We start from the raw sequence: 20,425 nt of genomic DNA, 5'->3' as shown, positions 1-20,425 counted from the left end.
GCGATCTTAATTCCGGCTTGGGATTCATCCAGCCCAGCCTTTCGCATGATGAATTCTGCATATAAGTTAAATAAACAGGAAGACAATATACAGCCTTGCCGTACTCCTTTCCCAATTTTGAACCAATCAGTTGTTCCATATCCAGTTCTAACTGTAGCTTCTTGTCCCACATAGAGATTTCTCAGGAGACAGATGAGGTGATCAGGCACTCCCATTTCTTTAAGAACTTGCCATAGTTTGCTGTGGTCGACACAGTCAAAGGCTTTTGCATAGTCAATGAAGCAGAAGTAGATGTCTTTCTGCAACTCTCTAGCTTTCTCCATAATCCAGCGCATGTTTGCAATTTGGTCTCTGGTTCCTCTGCCTCTTCCAAATCCAGCTTGCACTTCTGGGAGTTCTCTGCCCACATACTGCTTGAGCCTTCCTTGTAGAATTTTAAGCATAACCTTGTTAGCGTGTGAAATGAGTGCAATTGTGCGGTAGTTGGAGCATTCTTTAGCACTGCCCTTCCTTGGGATTGGGATGTAGACTGATCTTCTCCAATCCTCTGGTCACTGCTGAGTTTTCCAAACTTGCTGACATATTAGCACCTTAACAGCATCATCTTTTAAAATTTTGAATAGTTCAGCTGGAATACCATCACTTCCACTGGCCTTGTTATTTGCAGTGCTTTCTAAGGCCCATTTGACTTCACTCTCCAGGATGTCTGGCTCAAGGTCAGCAACCACACTACCTGGGGTGTACGAGACATCCATATCTTTCTGTTATCTACCTAGGGTGTTCGAGACATCCAAATCTTTACCTCTGTGTATTCTTGCCACCTCTTCTTGATGTCTTCTGCTTCTGTTAGGTCCTTACCACTTTTGTCCTTTATTATGGTAATCTTTGAATGAAATGTTCCTTTCATATCTCCAATTTTCTTGAACAGATCTCTGGTTCTTCCCATTCTGTTGTTTTCCTCTATTTCTTTGCATTGCTCGTTTAAGAAGGCCTTCTTGTCTCTCCTTGCTATTTTTTTGAAATCTGCATTCAATTTCCTGTATCTTTCACTATCTCCCTCACATTTTGCTTGCCTTCTCTCCCCCGCTATTTGGAAGGTGGAACCGGCAAGCCACTCCAGTATCCCTTCCAAGAAAACTCCATGGACAAAGACAACAGTCATATAAAAAAATATAAAAAATATGGTCAAAATAAAAAATTCCTTCCAGTAGCACCTTAAAGACCAACTAAGTTAGTTCTTGGTATGAGCTTTCGTGTGCATGCACAAGAAGTGTGCATGCACACGAAAGCTCATACCAAGAACTAACTTAGTTGGTCTTTAAGGTGCTACTGGAAGGAATTTTTTATTTTGACTATGGCAGACCAACACGGCTACCTATCTACTAATAAAAAATATGGATTACAGATAAAGATGCAGTAGAAAAGGTTTAATAACAGTACACATGGAGGGGAAGGTGGAAAGTCTAGAGATTTGGAGGAATCTTAATTGTGGATGTGTGTTGCGGTATTACTATAATTTTATATTGGTAAAACCACGTTAAAAATATTTAAAAAGAAAAAGAAAAAAGGATAGTGAAAGTCAGGGGAACGTCTATTTTAAGCTTCTCCCTCTTTCATTTCTTAGCTGTGATAAAGGATGTGAAGCCTTCAAATATTCCATATTGCCTTCACACAACCTATTTCACTCCTGATACCTGGTGTGGTCCTCAACATGAAGTTCTGGGTTCAATGTACTGATTTAGAAGAGATATTTTATTAACAAGCATACACGTACAGTATCCTTCAAAGGAACTTAACCTTCTTCAACTGGACAAACTGACAGTCCTGCTCTTAGTAGTCTACTCATCTTAAAGATACAATAACGTAGCATGGAGTGTGTGTTGAAAGGGGGCTACAGAAGCAGGAGAGAGAAGGAGGTGTGTGAATGTGTGTGTAAGGGAGATTTGAGGAAAGTAGAGGGGAGGAAGAAAGGGTGTGAGAGTAAGAATGGGGATGCAAAGGAAGTTGTCAAAAAGGAGGGAGTAAGGAGGCATGGGGATAGGGATGAAGATGAAAACAGGGGCATGAAAGGCCTGAAGAAAAGGAGGAAATGGGGTGAAGGGGAAAACGGATGCAAAGCAGAGCTGCAGAAGATAAGAGAGAAGTGGCTTCAGAAATGGAGCTGCGAAGGTGAAAAGAGACCTCAGTAGTTGCATGGGATGAGATGGGAAGGGAAGGGAAGGGGAAATGCTAGGGGGTTCATGTGTCAGGAGTGGCCAAGGGGTCACCGAGTGCAGGAAGCAGGGGTGGAGCCCCTAATATTTTCCTATTTTCTTATGTATTGCAGCGGGGAACAGCACAGAGTTTATAAGGATGGGGATGTCCTGTAGTCCCTATTTTAGCCTCTTTACTGAGTTCTTTGACTCCTTCTGGTAGCTGGAAGCTGAATGCCCTCATCAGGCTGGTCAGGAAGATGAAGATTTCAATCTTTGCTAGCTGCATTTCCAAACATATGCGAGACCCTGAGGATGGGACAAGTGAAAGACAACAAGTGAGCAAGAATTTACTTTCCCATGTTCATTGCTTTGTAGTTATAAACATTCTCCTTAATACTTTGGCAAACTAGACATAGATAGGATAGCGAAATCATCAAGGCTGCTGTCAATTTTCCAAGCCTGGTCCGTGCTAACCTTTCTTTCTTCTTGTTATACTTATGTTTTGTTTGAAGTTCCCTATCTCATATCAAGGAAGATACACTGAAGAAGGGGATGGACTGAAAATGAAGGGCTAGAAACTGGGGAAAGAGGGTCTAGGTCCCAAGTGGGAGCCGGGAGGGCTCACTTTTCTGTATGTAGAATAAGGGTGAATATTTAATTTCGATAGAGGTAATTTGCTTTTCTTCTTTTCTTTCTTTTCTTCCTTTCCTCATCTTTTTTCTATTTCCCTTTTTAGATTGGCAAGATGTTTATTGTGTCTCATATATAAAACTTTCAATAAAACTTGTCTTAAAAAAATGAAAGGAAAACTTTTGTCAACTGTCCAAATCAGCAATGCAGAAAGGGGTTAAGAGCATAAAGTAATTTTCCTGTCAGACTTACCTCACATTGGTAGGAACTCGATTTCTGAATGCTGTATGGAAAAGCAGTGATGATGTCTGCTGAATTTCTGCAGGAATAATATTCTTTTGATTTCAGAGTAGGAGAAGTAAGGAAGTGGCATGGCTTCATCAGTTCTGAGTGTGCTTTCAAACCAGGCTAAATAGTACCCCATGAAAAGATAGCCTTAGCCTTGCTGCCTGAAAAGAAGTTGGATGGCTTGCAGTGTGATGTGAGATGGGGAACAGCAGTATCCTGGTGCTGGCAGTGCTGCCTCTCTCAGGGACAGGGCAGGGGTGGCAGATGTAGGGAGGTCCAGATGGAGGCCACATAAGTGTATGTGCATGTGTGGATCCCAAGCCACCAACCCAGAGATGCCCTTAACTTGCCACTGCCCTGTCCCATTCTGCTGACCAGCGCTGCCCCTCCAGCCAGAAAGACGCTGCTACTGCTCCAGCCCACGCCCTCATGTGCTGCTGCTGATGTCATTTCCTGGAAGCAGACCAGTAAGCACATCTACAGATCACAACGTAGCTTGGTCTTCTGCGTTTACCTGCACCAAATGGCAGATATTCTTCTCTGTTCACAAATTGACCATCCTCGTCCAAGAAATGATTTGGGTTGAACTCCTCAGGTGTCTCCCATTGTGTGGGATCAAGAAGAACAGAGCGTAGATAAGGAACAATAATAGTCCCCTGCAAATAAGAAACAAGTGACTTGGAATGCATTCAGATCAAAACTTTTCTGGATTGTCCCACACTATTCCAAGACTAATCATTGCAGAGACATGTGATATATATGGCCGAAAGCACCAGCCTGAAGATGACGAGTGAGACCTCGTCGAAACGTCGCCTAGACACCCCAACTTTTACACGGGAAGACACCCGAGGACACCAAAACCTGCATATATATATATATATATATATATGCAGGTTTTGGTGTCTTCGGGTGTCTTCCCGTGTAAGAGTTGGGGTGTCTAGGCGACGTTTCGACGAGGTCTCACTCGTCATCTTCAGGCTGGTGCTTTCGGCTTCTTGTTACTGGAACAGAGCAGGATCTCAGTGTTTGAGTTCCTATAAATACTGTTGAGGGGGTGTGGTGTATAGCCTCCAACGTTCTGGGCAGATAGGAAGTTCCCAGGTCAGTGTGCCTTTTCTTCTTTTGTTCCTTAATTACTTGAGGGATATCTTGAGTGATTTCTTGAGTGATATTCTGAGTACCACTTAGGTGGGTCATTAAGTGTGGATTAGTTGCTAAAGCTTTCGTGTCTTGACCTCTTGAGCTTGTGAAGGGTTTTTCTGAGAAGATGGCTGTACTGCACTTAGTTGTGCTCTGGCTTGGCTTCGTGTATAGGGGCGAGCTGTGGTTTTGTGCCCTGTGCCAGCCAGATCTGTGTAGGGATTGCAGGGAGGTGCAGCATCCGGAGGTGCCACTATGGTTTGGCTACTGGATGGTGTCTGTAATTTATCTGTGGAGAGGGTCTGGGTTTGGGTCTGGTGTGGTTGATTGGTGATGGCGTTCTGTGTGCCTCTGGTTCTGGTGTCGGTTTTTGTGGGGAGGGCTAATCTCGCTAAATTTCTCGCTAAGCAACTTCAGCCCTATGCAGAATCCATCGCTTCATACGTTACTAACTCCTTCCAGTTCATAGAAACAATAAAGAAGCAAAACCTACATCCCGATGACCTACTTGTGAGCTTCGATGTTGTATCTCTCTTCACACAAGTGCCCATTAATGAAGCCTTGACAGCCATTCAAAACAAATACAATCCCCCCGAATACATCCTGGACCTGACCAACCACTGCCTAACCAACACGTACTTCATCCACAACGGACAAAGATACAAACAGATAGAAGGAGCACCTATGGGATCACCCCTCTCACCGGTCATCGCAAATTTGTACATGGAACACTTTGAAACCAATGCTTTAGACAAGTCAGAACACAAACCCAAACTTTGGCTCAGATATGTTGACGACACCTTTGTAATTTGGCCACACGGGAAAGAAAAACTAGATAGCTTCCTCACACATCTCAACAGCCTACACCCCAAAATACAATTCACTATGGAAATAGAAGCCAACAACCAACTTCCCTTCCTTGACGTCCTAATCTACAAAAAACCTGATGGCTCCCTAGGACACACTATCTACCGGAAAAAAACACACACCAACCGCTACTTACATGCACAATCACACCACCACCCTGCACAAATAAACTCCGTAGCCAAGACTCTCATCTCCAGAACCAAACGCCTGGCTGACAAAGACCACTTGACAACTGAGTTACAGAATCTCTCAAATGTGTTAATCGCCAATGGATACCAGCAAAACAGGGTTACGAAGCTAATCCAAAAAGAAACACCCCCCAAAAACCAAGACACAGAAGAAAACAATGGCATGGCCCTCCTTCCTTATATCAAGGGCACTACAGATAAAATTAGCAAAATCCTCCATAAACACAATATCAAAACAGCCTTTTGCACCAACCAAAAAATAGCCAATATCCTCAGAAACCCCAAAGATAAAATCCAGTTGGAAAACCAAGGGGTCTATGAAATACCCTGCAAAGTCTGCCCAGCCACGTACATTGGACAAACAAACAGACGAATAAATGCACGTATCGCAGAACACAAGAATGCCGTCAAAAAAGAAGAAAAAACTTCCTCTCTTTTCCAACACATGAAAGAAACAGGACACGAAATTAATTTTGCAGATTCCAAATTGCTCTTTAACATGGAACATCACCACAAGAGAATAATCATGGAAGCCATCGAGATAGAGAAACACCCTCACAACATGAACAAGCGTGACGACACGTCCCGCCTGCCAGACATCTGGAAATTAGCCCTCCCCACAAAAACCGACACCAGAACCAGAGGCACACAGAATGCCATCACCAATCAACCACACCAGACCCAAACCCAGACACCAAAACCTGCATTCCTGTACCCGTGAAAATCTACGAAAGCATATATATATATATATATATATATATATATATATATATATGTAATGTGTATGGGTTGCTCGTGCTTAGGTTGCCGCCTCTCAAGGCTTTGTTGCCTTGCTAAACCTTTCAGTCTGGGCGGCCCTTCACTTTGTGGCTGCCTCAGTCGCTAGCAGAATCCATCAGTGGGCGTTTCTTAAATCTTTTCCAACATAAAAGTTGTTTGACACCCAGTCTCCTCCTTCTCCAGCCCTTCTCCAGCATCATTTGAGAGCCTTCCCTCCGCCTCTAGCTCCGATGTCAGTTCCCTGACAGCCACCTCCCCCCCAGGACCCCTTCCACACCCGGCCCAACCTGTTGACCCAACTTCGTCCCTTTCTTCGGCCGACGATGCGGGGAACCCCCGGAAGGAGCTGTCGCCATCCTCCGAGGATTCAAAACCCGCTTCCCACCCACTCTGATCCCTTCCTGCGGGGTGGGCCTCCCAGTCTGATTCTTCTTCCTCCGAAGCCTCTTCTCCCTCCCCTTTGGAGACAGAAAACCCCACAAAATCCTCTTCATCGTATGTGGTTCCAAATTGCTCCTCCCAGAATCTCGCTAGTGGTTTGGGTTTGTCCGGAAACAGGCGGTGGAATTCCTCCACCAGATACCCGTCAGTGATTGCCTCCGCGGGAACCCACGTGTTTTCCGACCCGGGTTCTCCCTCCCAAGCCACCAAGTACTCCACCTGGCGCCCTCGCCACCTTGAATCAAGTATTTCCGTGGCCAAGTTGTGGTGCTCCCGCTCTTCTACCTGCAGGTGTGTGGTGACTTCTCCCTCTCGCCCCGGGAATCCCCTTCCTTCCCTGTACGGCGAGAGTAGGGACCTATGGAACACCGGGTGTATCTTCATGCTGTCTGGCAATTTGAGCTTGAATGCTACGGGGTTCTCCTGCTGTGTTACCTCAAACGTTCCCAGCCGCCTGGGTTGCAACGTCTTTTACCCCCCCTTAAAAGGTAACCCTTGGGTTGACAACCACACCCGATCTCCCACCCGTATGGTCTCCCCTTCCCTATGGTGCTTGTCTCCTGCCTCTTGTAAATTTCCTTGGCCCGCTCCAAGTTCATCTTAAGTTGCTGGTGCAGGGCTTCCATTTCTTCCACAAACTGCTCTGCTGCCGGTACACTCCAGCCTTCCTCCCAACTCCCCGGGAAGGCCCTGGGGTGACACCCATAATTGGCCATGAACGGGCTCATTCCCGTTGACACATGTTCAGCGTTATTGTACGCAAATTCAGCCAGCGCTAGTTTTTCCACCCAATCGTTCTGCCTCTCGCTGACGTAGCAGCGTAGGTATTGCTGGAGAATACTGTTCGCTCTTTCTGCTTGCCCGTTGGTTTCCGGGTGTCTCGCCGTTGAGAAGCCCACTTTGACCTGCAGCAAGGTCATGAGCTTCCTCCAGAAACGGGAAGTAAATTGTTTCCCGTGGTAACAGGAAGATGTGATCTACAAACAACCTGGCTGTTTCCTCTGCCGTGACCGCATATGAGCAAGCTATAAAATGGCACATTTTTGTTAGTAGATCGACCACTACCATGACCGCTGTCTTCCCCCGGGACTTGGGCAAATCGGTCATAAAATCAATGGATACCACCTCCCAAGGTTTCCCCGGCGTGGGTAAGGGTTCCAGTAATCCTGCTGGGGTGGTCCGCTCCCCCTTTGCCCTTTGGCAGTGGTCGCAACCCCGTACATATTCCCGTACATCCTCCCTCACCCTGGGCCACCAGAACTGCCTGGTGACGAGCATCATGGTTTTGTGCTGTCGAAAGTGCCCCGCTGTGGGGTTGTCGTGGAGTTGTTTGAGTACCTTCCCCCGTAGGGTCTCCCCCAGTACATACAGCGCCCCCTTATAGTACAGCACGCCTTCCTTCTCCTCAAACCCTCCTTGGGTTTCTCTTCCATCTCGGAGTTCCCGGATTTTAGTTTGTGCGAACATGTCGTTTCTAGTAAGTCCAGCCAGTTCTCGTTGCCCCACCAAGGTTCCCCCACACACCCATCGGCCCTCGGGGATCATGTGTCGTATCTCCAGTGGCCCCTCTCCTTCCAAGTACTCCGGTTTCCGGGAGAGAGCATCTGCTCTCACGTTTTCCTCTCCTGGCCCGTATCAGATTTCGAAGGAAAACTTGGAGAACTCCTGTGCCCATCGAATCTGTCTCTGGTTGAGCACTCGTGCGGTCCTCCAGTATTCCATGTTCTTGTGATCTGTACAAACCTGGATCTTGTGCTGCGCCCCTATTAGTAGATGTCGCCATCGCTGAAACGCCGCATAGATCGCAAGCAGTTTCCGGTCATACACTGTCTAGTTTTGCTCCGACTTGTTCAGCTTTCTTGAGAAGAAGGCACACGGTCTCCATTCCTGCTTGCTCCTCCCTGGCTGCAAAAGAACTGCCCCAATGGCTCTGTTGGATGCTTCGGTCTCTAGCCTCATGGGTTTCTCCAGATCCACGTGCAGGAGCTGCTCTTCCAATGCGAACGCCTTATTCAGTTTTTCAAAGGATTGTTGGGCCTCCTCTGTCCAGGCGAACTTCCTTTTGCTACTGAGACAGTCTGTGATGGGTGCTGTCAAGTGGGCGAAGTTCTTGATGAACTTCCTGTAGAAGTTGCTGAACCCTAGGAACCTCTGCACGTCCTTCCGGGTTTTGGGAGCCTTCCACTCCAGCACTGCCTGCACCTTGCTTGGGTCCATCGCTAAGCCTTTGTCTGACAACTTGTACCCCAAAAACTCGACTTCTCTGGCGTGAAACTGACATTTCTCCAGCTTGACCCACAACTGGTGCTTCTGCAGTCTCTTCAGCACTTCCCTGATGTCTCTGACATGTTGCTTCTCATTGTCTGAATAGATTAAGATGTCGTCCAAGAAGGCTACGCAGTTCTTGTACAGCAGGGACCCCAACACGTGGTGCATGAAAGCTTGAAAGCAGGCGGAGCTTGACTGTAATCCAAATGGCATAACTAAGTACTCAAAGGCCCCCAGGGGGGTGAACATTGTGGTCTTCCATTCGTCCCCCTCCCTCATCCTAATCAAATTGTAGGCTCCCCTGAGGTCCAGCTTGGTAAAAATCTTCCCCTGCCTCACCCGTGTTAAAATGTCGTCAATCCTGGGCATTGGGAAGGTCACGGGTTCTGATACCAAATTTAACGCCCTAAAATCTACAACCAATCTGGGCTGGTTAGTCCCTTTTTTGTCCACAAAGAACACCGGACTGCCCTCCACCGCCTTTGATTCCCTTATGAACCCCCCTCTTCAGGTTCTTGTCAATAAACTCCCGCAACTCCTTCATCTCCCTGTCCGACATGGCATACAGTTTACCCACCGGTAGCTGCGCCCCAGGGAGCAAGTTGATTTGGCAGTCAAAGGGCCTATGTGGGGGTAGTCTATCTGCCTCCTTCTCGCTGAAGACCTCCTGCAGGTCAGCATATTGTGGTGGCACTTCCCCTTTCGGCTCCACAGCTATCCCAGCCACCCTGGCCACGGTCATCCTTTGGGTTTCTCCCCCTAGACAGTGTTCCAAGCAGTAAGCGGACCCAAAGGTGACCGTTCTCTGATGCCATGCCACCACTGGATCATGTTGTGCTAGCCAGCTCATCCCTAATATTATCGGGGGCCCTGCCAGTGAGGCTACGTGAAAGGCGATAGTCTCCGTGTGCCTGGAAACCCTCATTCTCATTGGTGGGGTCTGGTGCGTCACTTCCCCTCCCAGAAGCTCCCTGCCATCAATGGTGGTTACTTGCAAGGGGAAATCCAGGGGCAGCAGGTGGAGCTGGTGCTCTAGTGCAAAGTCCTTGCTGAAGAAATTGCAGGTACTGCCTGAATCCAACAGCCCTTTCACCTTGACTGGGTGCCCATTTGGGAGTTCTAGCACCACTTCTATGGCTATAGGTGCCCGGGGGGGGGCCTGGTTTGGGCACTTCTATTGGTTGCTGGCCTGGCTGCTGTGCCCACTGAGTGGCAGCCAAGCTTTGGCATTTCCCTGCTCCTTTACCATCTCCTCCTCACCCCCTGCAGCTCCCACCATCCCTTGCCAGGCCTTTCTTTGCGGGCAGATCCAGGCAAAATGTCCTGGCCGCTGGCAGAGAAAACACTTCTTGGTGGTTTCCCCATCCTTTCCCTCTCTCTTGCGAGTTTGAAATCTCTCACTGGAGTTTGAAATCTCCTGCACGCGCCCCCCATCTATTTCCATGGGCTCCGCCGGCGGGGAAGGATGCCTTGGTATTTCAGGAATGTGGTAGTCATGGTAACGTTGCTCTCTCCCTTCCCGCTTCTCCTGGGCCCACGCTTCCTGCCTTACACCAATCGCAAGCACAGCCTTGGTCAGCTGATCCATCGACTGCGGGCGGGGGGCGCGGGAAAGCTCATCCTTCACCGTTGGGGACAACCCCTCCTCGAACAGCATTTGTATAGGTTCCGAGTCCAAATCCCACCCGAGCCAGTGGACTAACATGGCAAAGCGTGACCAGTAGTCTCTAACTGACTGGTTCCCCTGTTTGCAACCCATCAGTTCCCGCCGAGTCACACTTTGCTGTACATCACTGGAATACATGCATCCATCACCTGAAGAATTTCCTCAGGTCTTTCAAGGCGGCATTCTGTGTTGCCATTAGGTGCCTGATCCAATCTCTGGCCCCATCCTGCAGATGTCCAACAATATAGGCAACCCTCTCCCCATTGTCTGCAAAATCATTCTGTTGCAGTTCCAAAGCGTACTCCATTTCCGTTCGGAATGCACTGTAGTCCTGGGGTTTCCCTCCAAACTTGTGTACCAGTCCCGGTACCTTCCTTGCTACGGGGGTGGGTCTGACCTGAGCATCCTGAGACCGCCTTTCGTCCAGCTGCGCCATCAGCAGAGCCACATGCTGTTCCAAATCTTGGTTCCTCTCCACCAGATTTTGGCCTCCAGCTGCTCCCTCCATGGTGCCAGCTTCTCTGGTTTTGCTCATGATGCTGCCTGCCTGTCACTGTGCACGAGCGATGTTAGGGACTGACGGATTGCTGTAATAGTGTATGGGTTGCTCATGCGTAAGTTGCCGCCTCTCCAGGCTTTGTTGCCTTGCTAAACCTTTTAGTCTGGGCATCCCTTCACTTCGTGGCTGCCTCAGTCGCTAGCAGAATCCGTCAGTGGGCGTTTCTTAAATCTTTTCCAACATAAAAGTTGTTTGACACCCAGTCTCCTCCTACTCTCTCTGCGCAGAAGTCTTCTGCACAGGGTGGGCGTGGGTAGCGGAGGACCCGTGCTCTCCCCGCTGGTGTCTGGTGAAGAGTCCTGGAGCCCTCTGGCCGATTCCCCGATCAGCCCCTCTATATCCCTGGTGTTGCGCTGATTTGCTTCCCCATCTGATGAGCTGCCTCTCTCCCTGCTGGTCCCTTCTCCAGCATCATTTGAGAGCCTTCCCTCCGCCTCTAGCTCCGATGTCAGTTCCCTGACTATATATATATATATATATATATATATATATATATATATATATATGCTTTCGTAGATTTTCACGGGTACAGGAATGCAGGTTTTGGTTTCTTCGGGTGTCTTCCCGTGTAAGAGTTGGGGTGTCTAGGCGACGTTTCGACGAGGTCTCACTCGTCATCTTCAGGCTGGTGCTTTCGGCTTCTTGTTACTGGAACAGAGCAGGATCTCAGTGTTTGAGTTCCTATAAATACTGTTGAGGGGTGTGGTGTATAGCCTCCAACGTTCTGGGCAGAGAGGAAGTTCCCAGGTTAGTGTGCCTTTTCTTCTTTTGTTCCTTAATTACTTGAGGGATATCTTGAGTGATTTCTTGAGTGATATTCTGAGTACCACTTAGGTGGGTCATTAAGTGTGGATTAGTTGCTAAAGCTTTCGTGTCTTGACCTCTTGAGCTTGTGAAGAGTTTTTCTGAGAAGATGGCTGTACTGCACTTAGTTGTGCTCTGGCTTGGCTTCGTGTATAGGGGCGAGCTGTGGTTTTGTGCCCTGTGCCAGCCAGATCTGTGTAGGGATTGCAGGGGGGTGCAGCATCCGGAGGTGCCACTATGGTTTGGCTACTGGATGGTGTCTGTAATTTATCTGTGGAGAGGGTCTGGGTTTGGGTCTGGTGTGGTTGATTGGTGATGGCGTTCTGTGTGCCTCTGGTTCTGGTGTCGGTTTTTGTGGGGAGGGCTAATTTCCAGATGTCTGGCAGGCGGGACGTGTCGTCACGCTTGTTCATGTTGTGAGGGTGTTTCTCTATCTCGATGGCTTCCATGATTATCCCTCAAGTAATTAAGGAACAAAAGAAGAAAAGGCACACTAACCTGGGAACTTCCTCTCTGCCCAGAACGTTGGAGGCTATACACCACACCCCTCAACAGTATTTATAGGAACTCAAACACTGAGATCCTGCTCTGTTCCAGTAACAAGAAGCCGAAAGCACCAGCCTGAAGATGACGAGTGAGACCTCGTCGAAACGTCGCCTAGACACCCCAACTTTTACACGGGAAGACACCCGAAGACACCAAAACCTGCATATATATATATATATTTGGGGGTGTATTCTTCACCTAGAAAAACTTTCTGAATAGGCAGGACCACAAGAGGAATTTCCCCCACCTCTTTTAAAATGAAAGCTCACAACCAGGCGAAGACTTCTGGCCACTACATGCTCCTCCCCTGCCATAATTGCCTGATGGAATGGCACTTGCCAATGGTGAAACATGTCTGCAGATGGAGCTCCTGCTCTTGCCCTTCAGATTTTTGACTAGACAGGAAGTTCCTGTATGCCTGGCAGCATCTCTCAATATGCAACCTTCTGCTGCTCTTTGCTCTTGGGCTACAGGAGTGCAGCTGTATCACACTGTTATACCTTGGGAATGAGAAAACCACGCAGCTTCAAATCCTTTGTACATTGCCTAGGGAACCCATAAAAAAGGACATATTTAAAGTGCTGCATTTCATGAATCACAGCATTGGTGTAGGGCAGTTTCTTCTTATCTTGATAGCAGATTGAGTGAGCAGAACCTATGACATCTTCTATTTCCTTGTGCATTTTATCTGAAGAGAATGATGGAAACAGAAGGTTTATTGTGAATACTGCATTTTATTTCAGATGGACATTTAATTCCCTTGAACACATTCCATAAATCTCTGTGAATGAGTCCCAGTTTCTTGCATTTTCAGCTCACCTGGTCCTCCAAAGAGCTCAAGTCTGTGTACGTGGTTCTTCCCCACTCTAGATCCCAGGTGTGAAATCTTTGAAAGTGAAGCTTACCACAGATGTTTGTGGTGCCTGGATTTGCTGAAGGGCTGGGATCAAAGGCTATCTGTAATGTGTGTGTGTGTGTGTGTGTGTGTGTGTGTGTGTGTGTGTATTCTCCATCCCTGGCTCTCAATATTTCCTACTTAGTTTCATTAATCCTCATTTCCTCACCTGATCTTTGGCTAATGTTCTGCATGTAAAGGTAAAAGTAAAGGACCTCTGGATGGTTAAGTCCAGTCAAAGGAAGGAGATGAAAGAGCCAGTGTTTATCCACAGATAGCTTTCTGGGTCATGTGTCCAGTAGCACCTTAGAGACCAACTAAGTTTGTTCTTGGTATGAGCTTTTGTGTGTATCTGAAGAAGTGTGCATACACACAAAAGCTCATACCAAGAACAAACTTAGTTGGCCTATAAGGTGCTAATGGACAATATATATATAAATTGCAGCTGCATTGGCTCCCAGCGGAGTACAGGGTCAGATTTAAGGTGCTGGTTTTGACTTTTAAAGCCCTTCACCGCCTAGAACCCTTGTACCTACGGGACTGCCTCTCCTGGTATTCCCCACGGAGGACCTTAAGGTCCATATATAGCAACACCCTAGAGGTCCCGGGCCCTAAGGAAGTTAGATTAGCCTCAACCAGAGCCAGGGCCTTCACAACACTGGCTCCAGCCTGGTGGAATGCTCTGTTTCCTGAGACCAGGGCCCTGCGGGATCTGATCTCTTTCCGCAGGGCCTTTAAGACAGAGTTGTTCCATGTGGCCTTTGGCTCAGAATAAGTTTGATTCCTTCCCCCTCTTTCTTTTTCCTTTCTCCTCCTATGAAGAGATTGCTCCCTAATTGTTTTAATGTTGTATCTTAATCTTTTAAATTGTATTTTAATCAACTTGTTTTTATTATTGGTTGTTAGCCGCCCTGAGCCCGGTCTTAGCTGGGGAGGGTGGGATATAAATATATATATATATTCTGGTGCAACTGAACACCATGATGAGTGCCAGAGTGCATGGAAACGGTGTTTACCTTCCCACTGCAGCAATACCTATTTATCTACTTGCACTGGCATGCTTTCAAACTGCTAGGTTGGCAGAAGCTGGGACAGAGCAACGGGAACTCATCCTGTCACACAGATTTGAACTGCCAACCTTGTAATCAGCAAGCACAAGGGGCTCACTGCTTTAGACCACAGCGCCACCCATGTCCCTCATGTAATGGAGCACGGAGAGGCAGGAGACCCTTGGGGTCCTTTCCAACCCTACAATTATAGGTTCCATAAAAGTGGTGGGGGAGAATGATCTTTCCATACATAGATAGGTAGCCGTGTTGGTCTGCCATAGTCAAAATAAAAAAATTCCTTCCAGTAGCACCTTAAAGACCAACTAAGTTAGTTCTTGGTATGAGCTTTCGTGTGTATGTGAAGAAGTGTGCATGCACACGAAAGCTCATACCAAGATCTAACTTAGTTGGTCTTTAAGGTGCTACTGGAAGGAATTTTTTTTATCTTTCCAGAAATGTAAATCAAAAACTTTTAGCTTATTTCAATAACATTTGGCTTCCAAAACTCACATCATAAACTCACTTTTAACTCTTTCCAATATGAAAGCTTTAAAGAATTATGCTCCACCTTAGTGATCAAGAGAATTCCTGGCTCTCCTCTCTCACCTTGGATATCTGGATGACTTCCCAGGAGGAGAAGTGCCCATTTCAGAGAACCGGTGGTTGTCTCTGTCCCTGCAGCAAAGAGGTCAAAAATGCACTGGGCCAAGTTTTCTTCATCATAGGTGGACTCTGGGTCATTCTTGCTCTGGTGTTGAAAATGGGGAAAGTGACATGTAGAATCATAGAATCATAGAGTTGGAAGAGACCACAAGGGCCATCGAGTCCAACCCCCTGCCAAGCAGGAAACACCATCAGAGCACTCCTGACATATGGTTGTCAAGCCTCTGCTTAAAGACCTCCAAAGAAGGAGAGTCCACCACATTCCATGGCAGCAAATTCCACTGTCGAACAGCTCTTACTGTCAGGAAGTTCTTCGTAATGTTTAGGTGGAATCTTCTTTCTTGTAGTTTGGATCCATTGCTTCGTGTCCGCTTCTCTGGAGCAGCAGAAAACAACCTTTCTCCCTCCTCTATGTGACATCCTTTTAAATATTTGAACATGGCTATCATATCACCCCTTAACCTCCTCTTCTCCAGGCTAAACATGCCCAGCTCCCTTAGCCGTTCCTCATAAGGCATCGTTTCCAGGCCTTTGACCATTTTGGTGGCCCTCTTCTGGACACGTTCCAGTTTGTCAGTGTCCTTCTTGAATTGTGGTGCCCCGTACTGGACACAGTAATCCAGGTGAGATCTGACCAGAGCAGAATACAGTGGCACTATTACTTCCCTTGATCTAGATGCTATACTCCTATTGATGCAGCCCAGAATTGCATTGGCTTTTTTAGCTGCCGCGGCACACTGTTGGCTCATGTCAAGTTTGTGGTCAACCAAGACTCCTAGATCCTTTTCACATGTACTGCTCTCAAGCCAGGTGTCCCCCATCTTGTATTTGTGCCTCTCATTTTTTTTGCCCAAGTGCAATACTTTACATTTCTCTCTGTTAAAATTCATCTTGTTTGTTTTGGCCCAGTTCTCTAATCTGTCAAGGTCGTTTTGAAGTGTGATCCTGTCCTCTGGGGTGTTAGCCACCCCTCCCAGTTTGGTGTCATCTGCAAATTTGATCAGGATGACCTTGAGTCCATCATCCAATTCGTTGCTAAAGATGTTGAATAAGACCGGGCCCAAGACAGAACCCTGTGGCACCCCACTAGTCACTCTTCTCCAGGATGAAGAGGAACCATTGATGAGCACCCTTTGGGTTCGGTCAGTCAGCCAGTTACAAATCCACTGAGTGCTAGCATAGTCTAGACCGCATTTTACCAGCTTCTTTACAAGAATATCATGGGGCACCTTGTCAAATGCCTTGCTGAAATCAAGGTAGGCTACATCCACTGCGTTCCCTTCATCTACCAGGCTTGTAATTCTGTCAAAAAACGAGATCAGGTTAGTCTGACATGACTTATTTTTCAGAAATCCATGCTGACTATTGGTGATCACAGCATTCCTTTCTAGGTGCTCACAGACTGTTTGCTTAATGATCTGCTCCAGAATCTTCCCTGGTATTGATGTCAGACTGACTGGGCCGTAATTATTTGGGTCCTCTCTTTCCCCCTTTTTGAAAATAGGGACAACATTTGCCCTCCTCCAGTCTGCTGGGACTTTGCCTGTTCTCCAGGAATTCTCAAAGGTGACTGCCAGTGGTTCTGAGATCACATCTGCCAGTTCTTTTAATACTCTTGGATGCAGTTCATCTGGCCCTGGAGACTTGAATACATCTAAACTAGCCAAGTATTCTTGTACTATCTCCTTAGTTATTCTGGGCTGTGTTTCCTTTGCCGAATCATTTGCTCCAAATTCTTCAGGTCGGGCATTGTTTTCTTTATCGGAGAAGACTGAGGCAAAGAAGGCATTGAGGAGTTCAGCCCTTTCTGTGTCCCCTGTTTGCATTTCACCATCTTCTCCTCTGAGTGACCCCACTGTTTCTTTGTTCTTCCTTTTGCTACGAACATACCCATAAAAGCCTTTTTTGTTGCTTTTAACCTCTCTAGCAAGCCTGAGTTCATTCTGTGCTTTAACATTTCTGACTTTGTGTCTACACGTGCTGGCTGTTTGTTTGAATTCCTCTTTGGTGGTTTCCCCCTTTTCCATTTTTTGTACACATCCTTTTTAAATCTTAACTCAGTTAAAAGTTCATTAGATAGCCACCCTGGCTTCTTTAGGCACCTTCCATGTTTCCGTCTCATTGGTATTGCCTGACGTTGTGCTTTTACTATCTCCCTCTTAACAAACTCCCAGCCATCATGAACTCCCTTTCCTTCTAGTATTACTGTCCATGGGATCCCACCCAGCACTTCCCTAAGTTTTATGAAGTCGGCTTTCTTAAAGTCAAGAAATTGAGTCCTAGTATGTTTGGCTGCTTCTTTCCGCTGTATAGTAAACTTCAGAAGACCATGATCACTCGCGCCTAATGATCCTTCCACTTCTACCCCACTAACCAGGTCATCAACATTGGTTAGAACCAGATCTAAAATGGCTGTTCCTCTTGTTGCTTCTCCCACTTTCTGGAAAATGAAGTTGTCTGCAAGGCCAGTGAGGAATCTGTTTGACCTTACGCTCTTGGCTGAGTTTGACATCCAACAAATATCCGGGTAATTGAAGTCCCCCATTACTACTATTTCCCTTCTTTTTGCATGCTTGGCCATCTGTTCCAGGAAGGCATCATCTATGTCCTCTGTTTGGCTTGGCGATCTATAGTAAACTCCCACAATGAGGTCACTGTTATTCTTCTCTCCCTTAATTTTGACCCAAATACTCTCACTTTGGCTTTGAGGTTCTAAATCTTGGATTCTTTCTAGGTTGCCTGGTCAGGTTCAACTCTCTTTCTATAAGGGCTTTTTGCTTTCCTCAGAGACATCAGCAGTACTCTCTGTTTTTATATGCTCAGTCATTGAAAACAAATAAGCAACAAGGGATGTGATACCATGTGCAAATAGCCTTGGAATGTGATTCCAAGTCATGTAATACAATTGAACACTATAATCATTCTTATATGGGTCATGCAAATGAGAGGGTGTTTGATGTAGTTACTATGCGGAAGCTGAGGCTGGGGAAGAAAGGCATGTAGCACCAAATAGCAGAGGAGGCCCATCAGCTCGTGGAGGCTTTTGCACGTTCAAAGGGTATGTGATGCTAAGTGATGGTGCTGAGCTGGCGTATGAAGATATATTTGTGTACTACCTCTGTCCATTTTTGAAAGGAATATGATATGTTTTTCTTGGTTCCTAATGGAGATCCCAGCAATTTCTCTTGACCACCATGAACTCCCACTCAAAGTATGAACAGGAGTAGCTGAGCTAACATTAGTATAACTTTATTTTGCAGGACAACCACTTGACCCCTCCATGCCCATCGCTAATTCAGTCTCCAACGTGATATGTCCTGTGGCTTTTGGACACTGGTTTGCTCTTGAATATGAACGGTTCCAGAAGCTGATGGAAGCCATGGATTTTGTCATAAAAAAAGTTAAGTAGCTTTTGGCATATCATGAGTAGTTGTTTTCATTTCTCCTAAACCAAACAGGTCCCCCTGAATACCACAAATCAGGGCCTTAGTACCACCAATCAATATTTTGGAATCCATTATGATAGAGGATAGAGGCTTGAAGAAGTGACATCAGGTTTAAATTGATCTGAGATAAGGGCCACTTACTATCTCTCCGCCTGCTCAATTTCTTATGATTATCATTGAGATAAAATAAAAAGCATGAGGAAGAAGACTTTGTCCACCACAGAAGACTCTTTGGAGGAACGATGGGATAAAAATGGAACAATGACCTTCAGAACAGGTCATCTAGAGCCCACCAAAGGGGACAGAGGTGAGCAAAATAATCTTTTCACTAAGGGAATTACATACTTTTGTTGTCATCATGGAAAACTAAATGTGTCTACTCTCTACTGACTTAGCAGTGGCAATGATGATGGTGCCTATAGTTAGGCCGCTGCAGCCAAGACCTTGGCTGGAATTTTTTTAATGAAAGAGAGACTTGCAACTTAAGCCCTGTCCCTACTGCTAAGGAAAGCAGCTCCCTCCTGTATGACCCAACTAAACTCTTTTTCCAAACTTAAGTTCAGTTCTCCACATTTCTTCATCCCTTCCGGATCTTTTTTAAAAAAGTACTCATGAAACTTCATCAGCATTTTAGTGCTAATTTCTCCTAATGCAAACACATGTGTGCAATTTTGCCGGAAGCAAGGCCTATGTGTTATTTTCGCTATTGTATGCATTTTTAGGCATACATGACCATATCATTTGCATTTCCATTTTTGTACGCATCACTTGACTGGGAAACTACAGACAACTTTATATCAGTGTTGTAGGCACATTTGAAACAAGGAATTTCATTAGTGTGAGCAGTTTCTGACTTCTGGGCACAGTTCTAAGTCTAAAATTTCCGATTAAAACTGCAGAGTGGAAGGAAATAATAATAATAATAATAATAATAATAATAATAATAATAATTATTATTATTATTATTATTATTATTTATACCCCGCCCATCTGGCTGGGTTTCCCCAGCCACTCTGGGAGGCTTCCAAAAGCCGCTCCCACGGTGGCGTCTACCTCTTCCCGAATCTGAGCGACTTTATCTGCAAAAAAACTTTGCAAAATCATTGCAGGAGATCATGTGGCCCGTACTGGGCCCCGATGTAGCAGGTGATTCCGCTAAATTGCGGACCACCTGAAAAAGTCTCCTGCTGCTGTTTTCTGCAGATGCAGTAGAGGCAGCGAAGAAAGCCTTCTTCGCCGTCGCTACCGCCACTTGGTAGGTTCGACACTGAGCTCTAACCTGTGTCCAGTCAGCTTCAGAATGGGTCCTCTGCCTCCCCACTTCCAGCCACTCTTTGATGAATGGACAAGAGACTTAAGAATATTAGAGGGTCAGGTAGGGCAAGCATGGCTTTGTTTTTTACAGTATTCAGATGAGGAGTAGACCATGTGAAAAAGGAATATAAGATTTTAGCTGCAGTTCATTCATTTTCAGCTTTGTATTCTTGTTATTAAAAAGGCACACCGAAACATTCCGTTGCTCCACCCATAATCTAGGTTTAAGGTGCCATTTAGCTCAGAGCTTTCATATCTCAGTTTCTAACACTGCTGTATATCAGTCCAACTTTAATTTTCTAGCTCCTTATGTATTCAGAAAATGTAAGTAATTGATATTTAATGAGAAAACAAGGAAGGAGAAAAAACATCCTTCTTCAAGGTTTAGTTTTTTGTGATGAAAGATCAGAATTACTTGACTGGCAAACTGGAAGATTTAATAAATACAATTAAAAATTAAAAAAATGGAGAAGTGTACATTTTGAATGATGGCTGTCTTTCCCTTTGTGTATTAGGCAAATTTGCTTTTAAATTTGAACTTACTTGAATTCCCCCAACACCCACCTACCATAAAAGCCACTAACTTGTTCCAGGAGGGGTCCTCTGATTGTGCCCAGTTTTGGAATGATGCCTGGGAGCTGGGAAAATATTGTGAGCCATAGTTTTCTTTCACATTTTCAGCTAGG

General features: G+C 46.1%; 1 protein-coding gene across 5 annotated transcripts in view; it reads right to left on the bottom strand.

Annotated features, from left to right (window-relative positions):
- LOC310707285 (cytochrome P450 2J2-like) overlaps window positions 1-20,425 on the bottom strand; it is a 162,980-nt gene that overhangs the window by 102,023 nt on the left and 40,532 nt on the right. Inside the window, exons 6-9 of one of the 5 annotated variants that reach the window (XM_083504298.1) lie at window positions 14,923-15,064; window positions 12,873-13,060; window positions 3,628-3,769; window positions 1,411-2,501 (exon numbers count right to left, since the gene is read on the bottom strand). The exons of 1 other annotated variant lie outside the window; for it this stretch is intronic. In XM_083504298.1, coding sequence (XP_083360424.1) covers window positions 2,314-2,501; window positions 3,628-3,769; window positions 12,873-13,060; window positions 14,923-15,064 — 660 coding nt within the window. In that variant the 3' untranslated portion in view covers window positions 1,411-2,313. Of the gene's footprint in view, window positions 1-1,410; window positions 2,502-3,627; window positions 3,770-12,872; window positions 13,061-14,922; window positions 15,065-20,425 lie in introns of those variants that run through there. 3 more of the 5 variants (XM_083504295.1, XM_083504296.1, XM_083504297.1) reach the window with 3 other exon arrangements.

This window comes from Podarcis liolepis (assembly GCF_965112155.1).
Source record: "Podarcis liolepis genome assembly, chromosome: 5".
Taxonomy (NCBI): Eukaryota; Metazoa; Chordata; class Lepidosauria; order Squamata; family Lacertidae; genus Podarcis; species Podarcis liolepis.
This window is presented reverse-complemented; position numbering and strand designations above follow the sequence as displayed.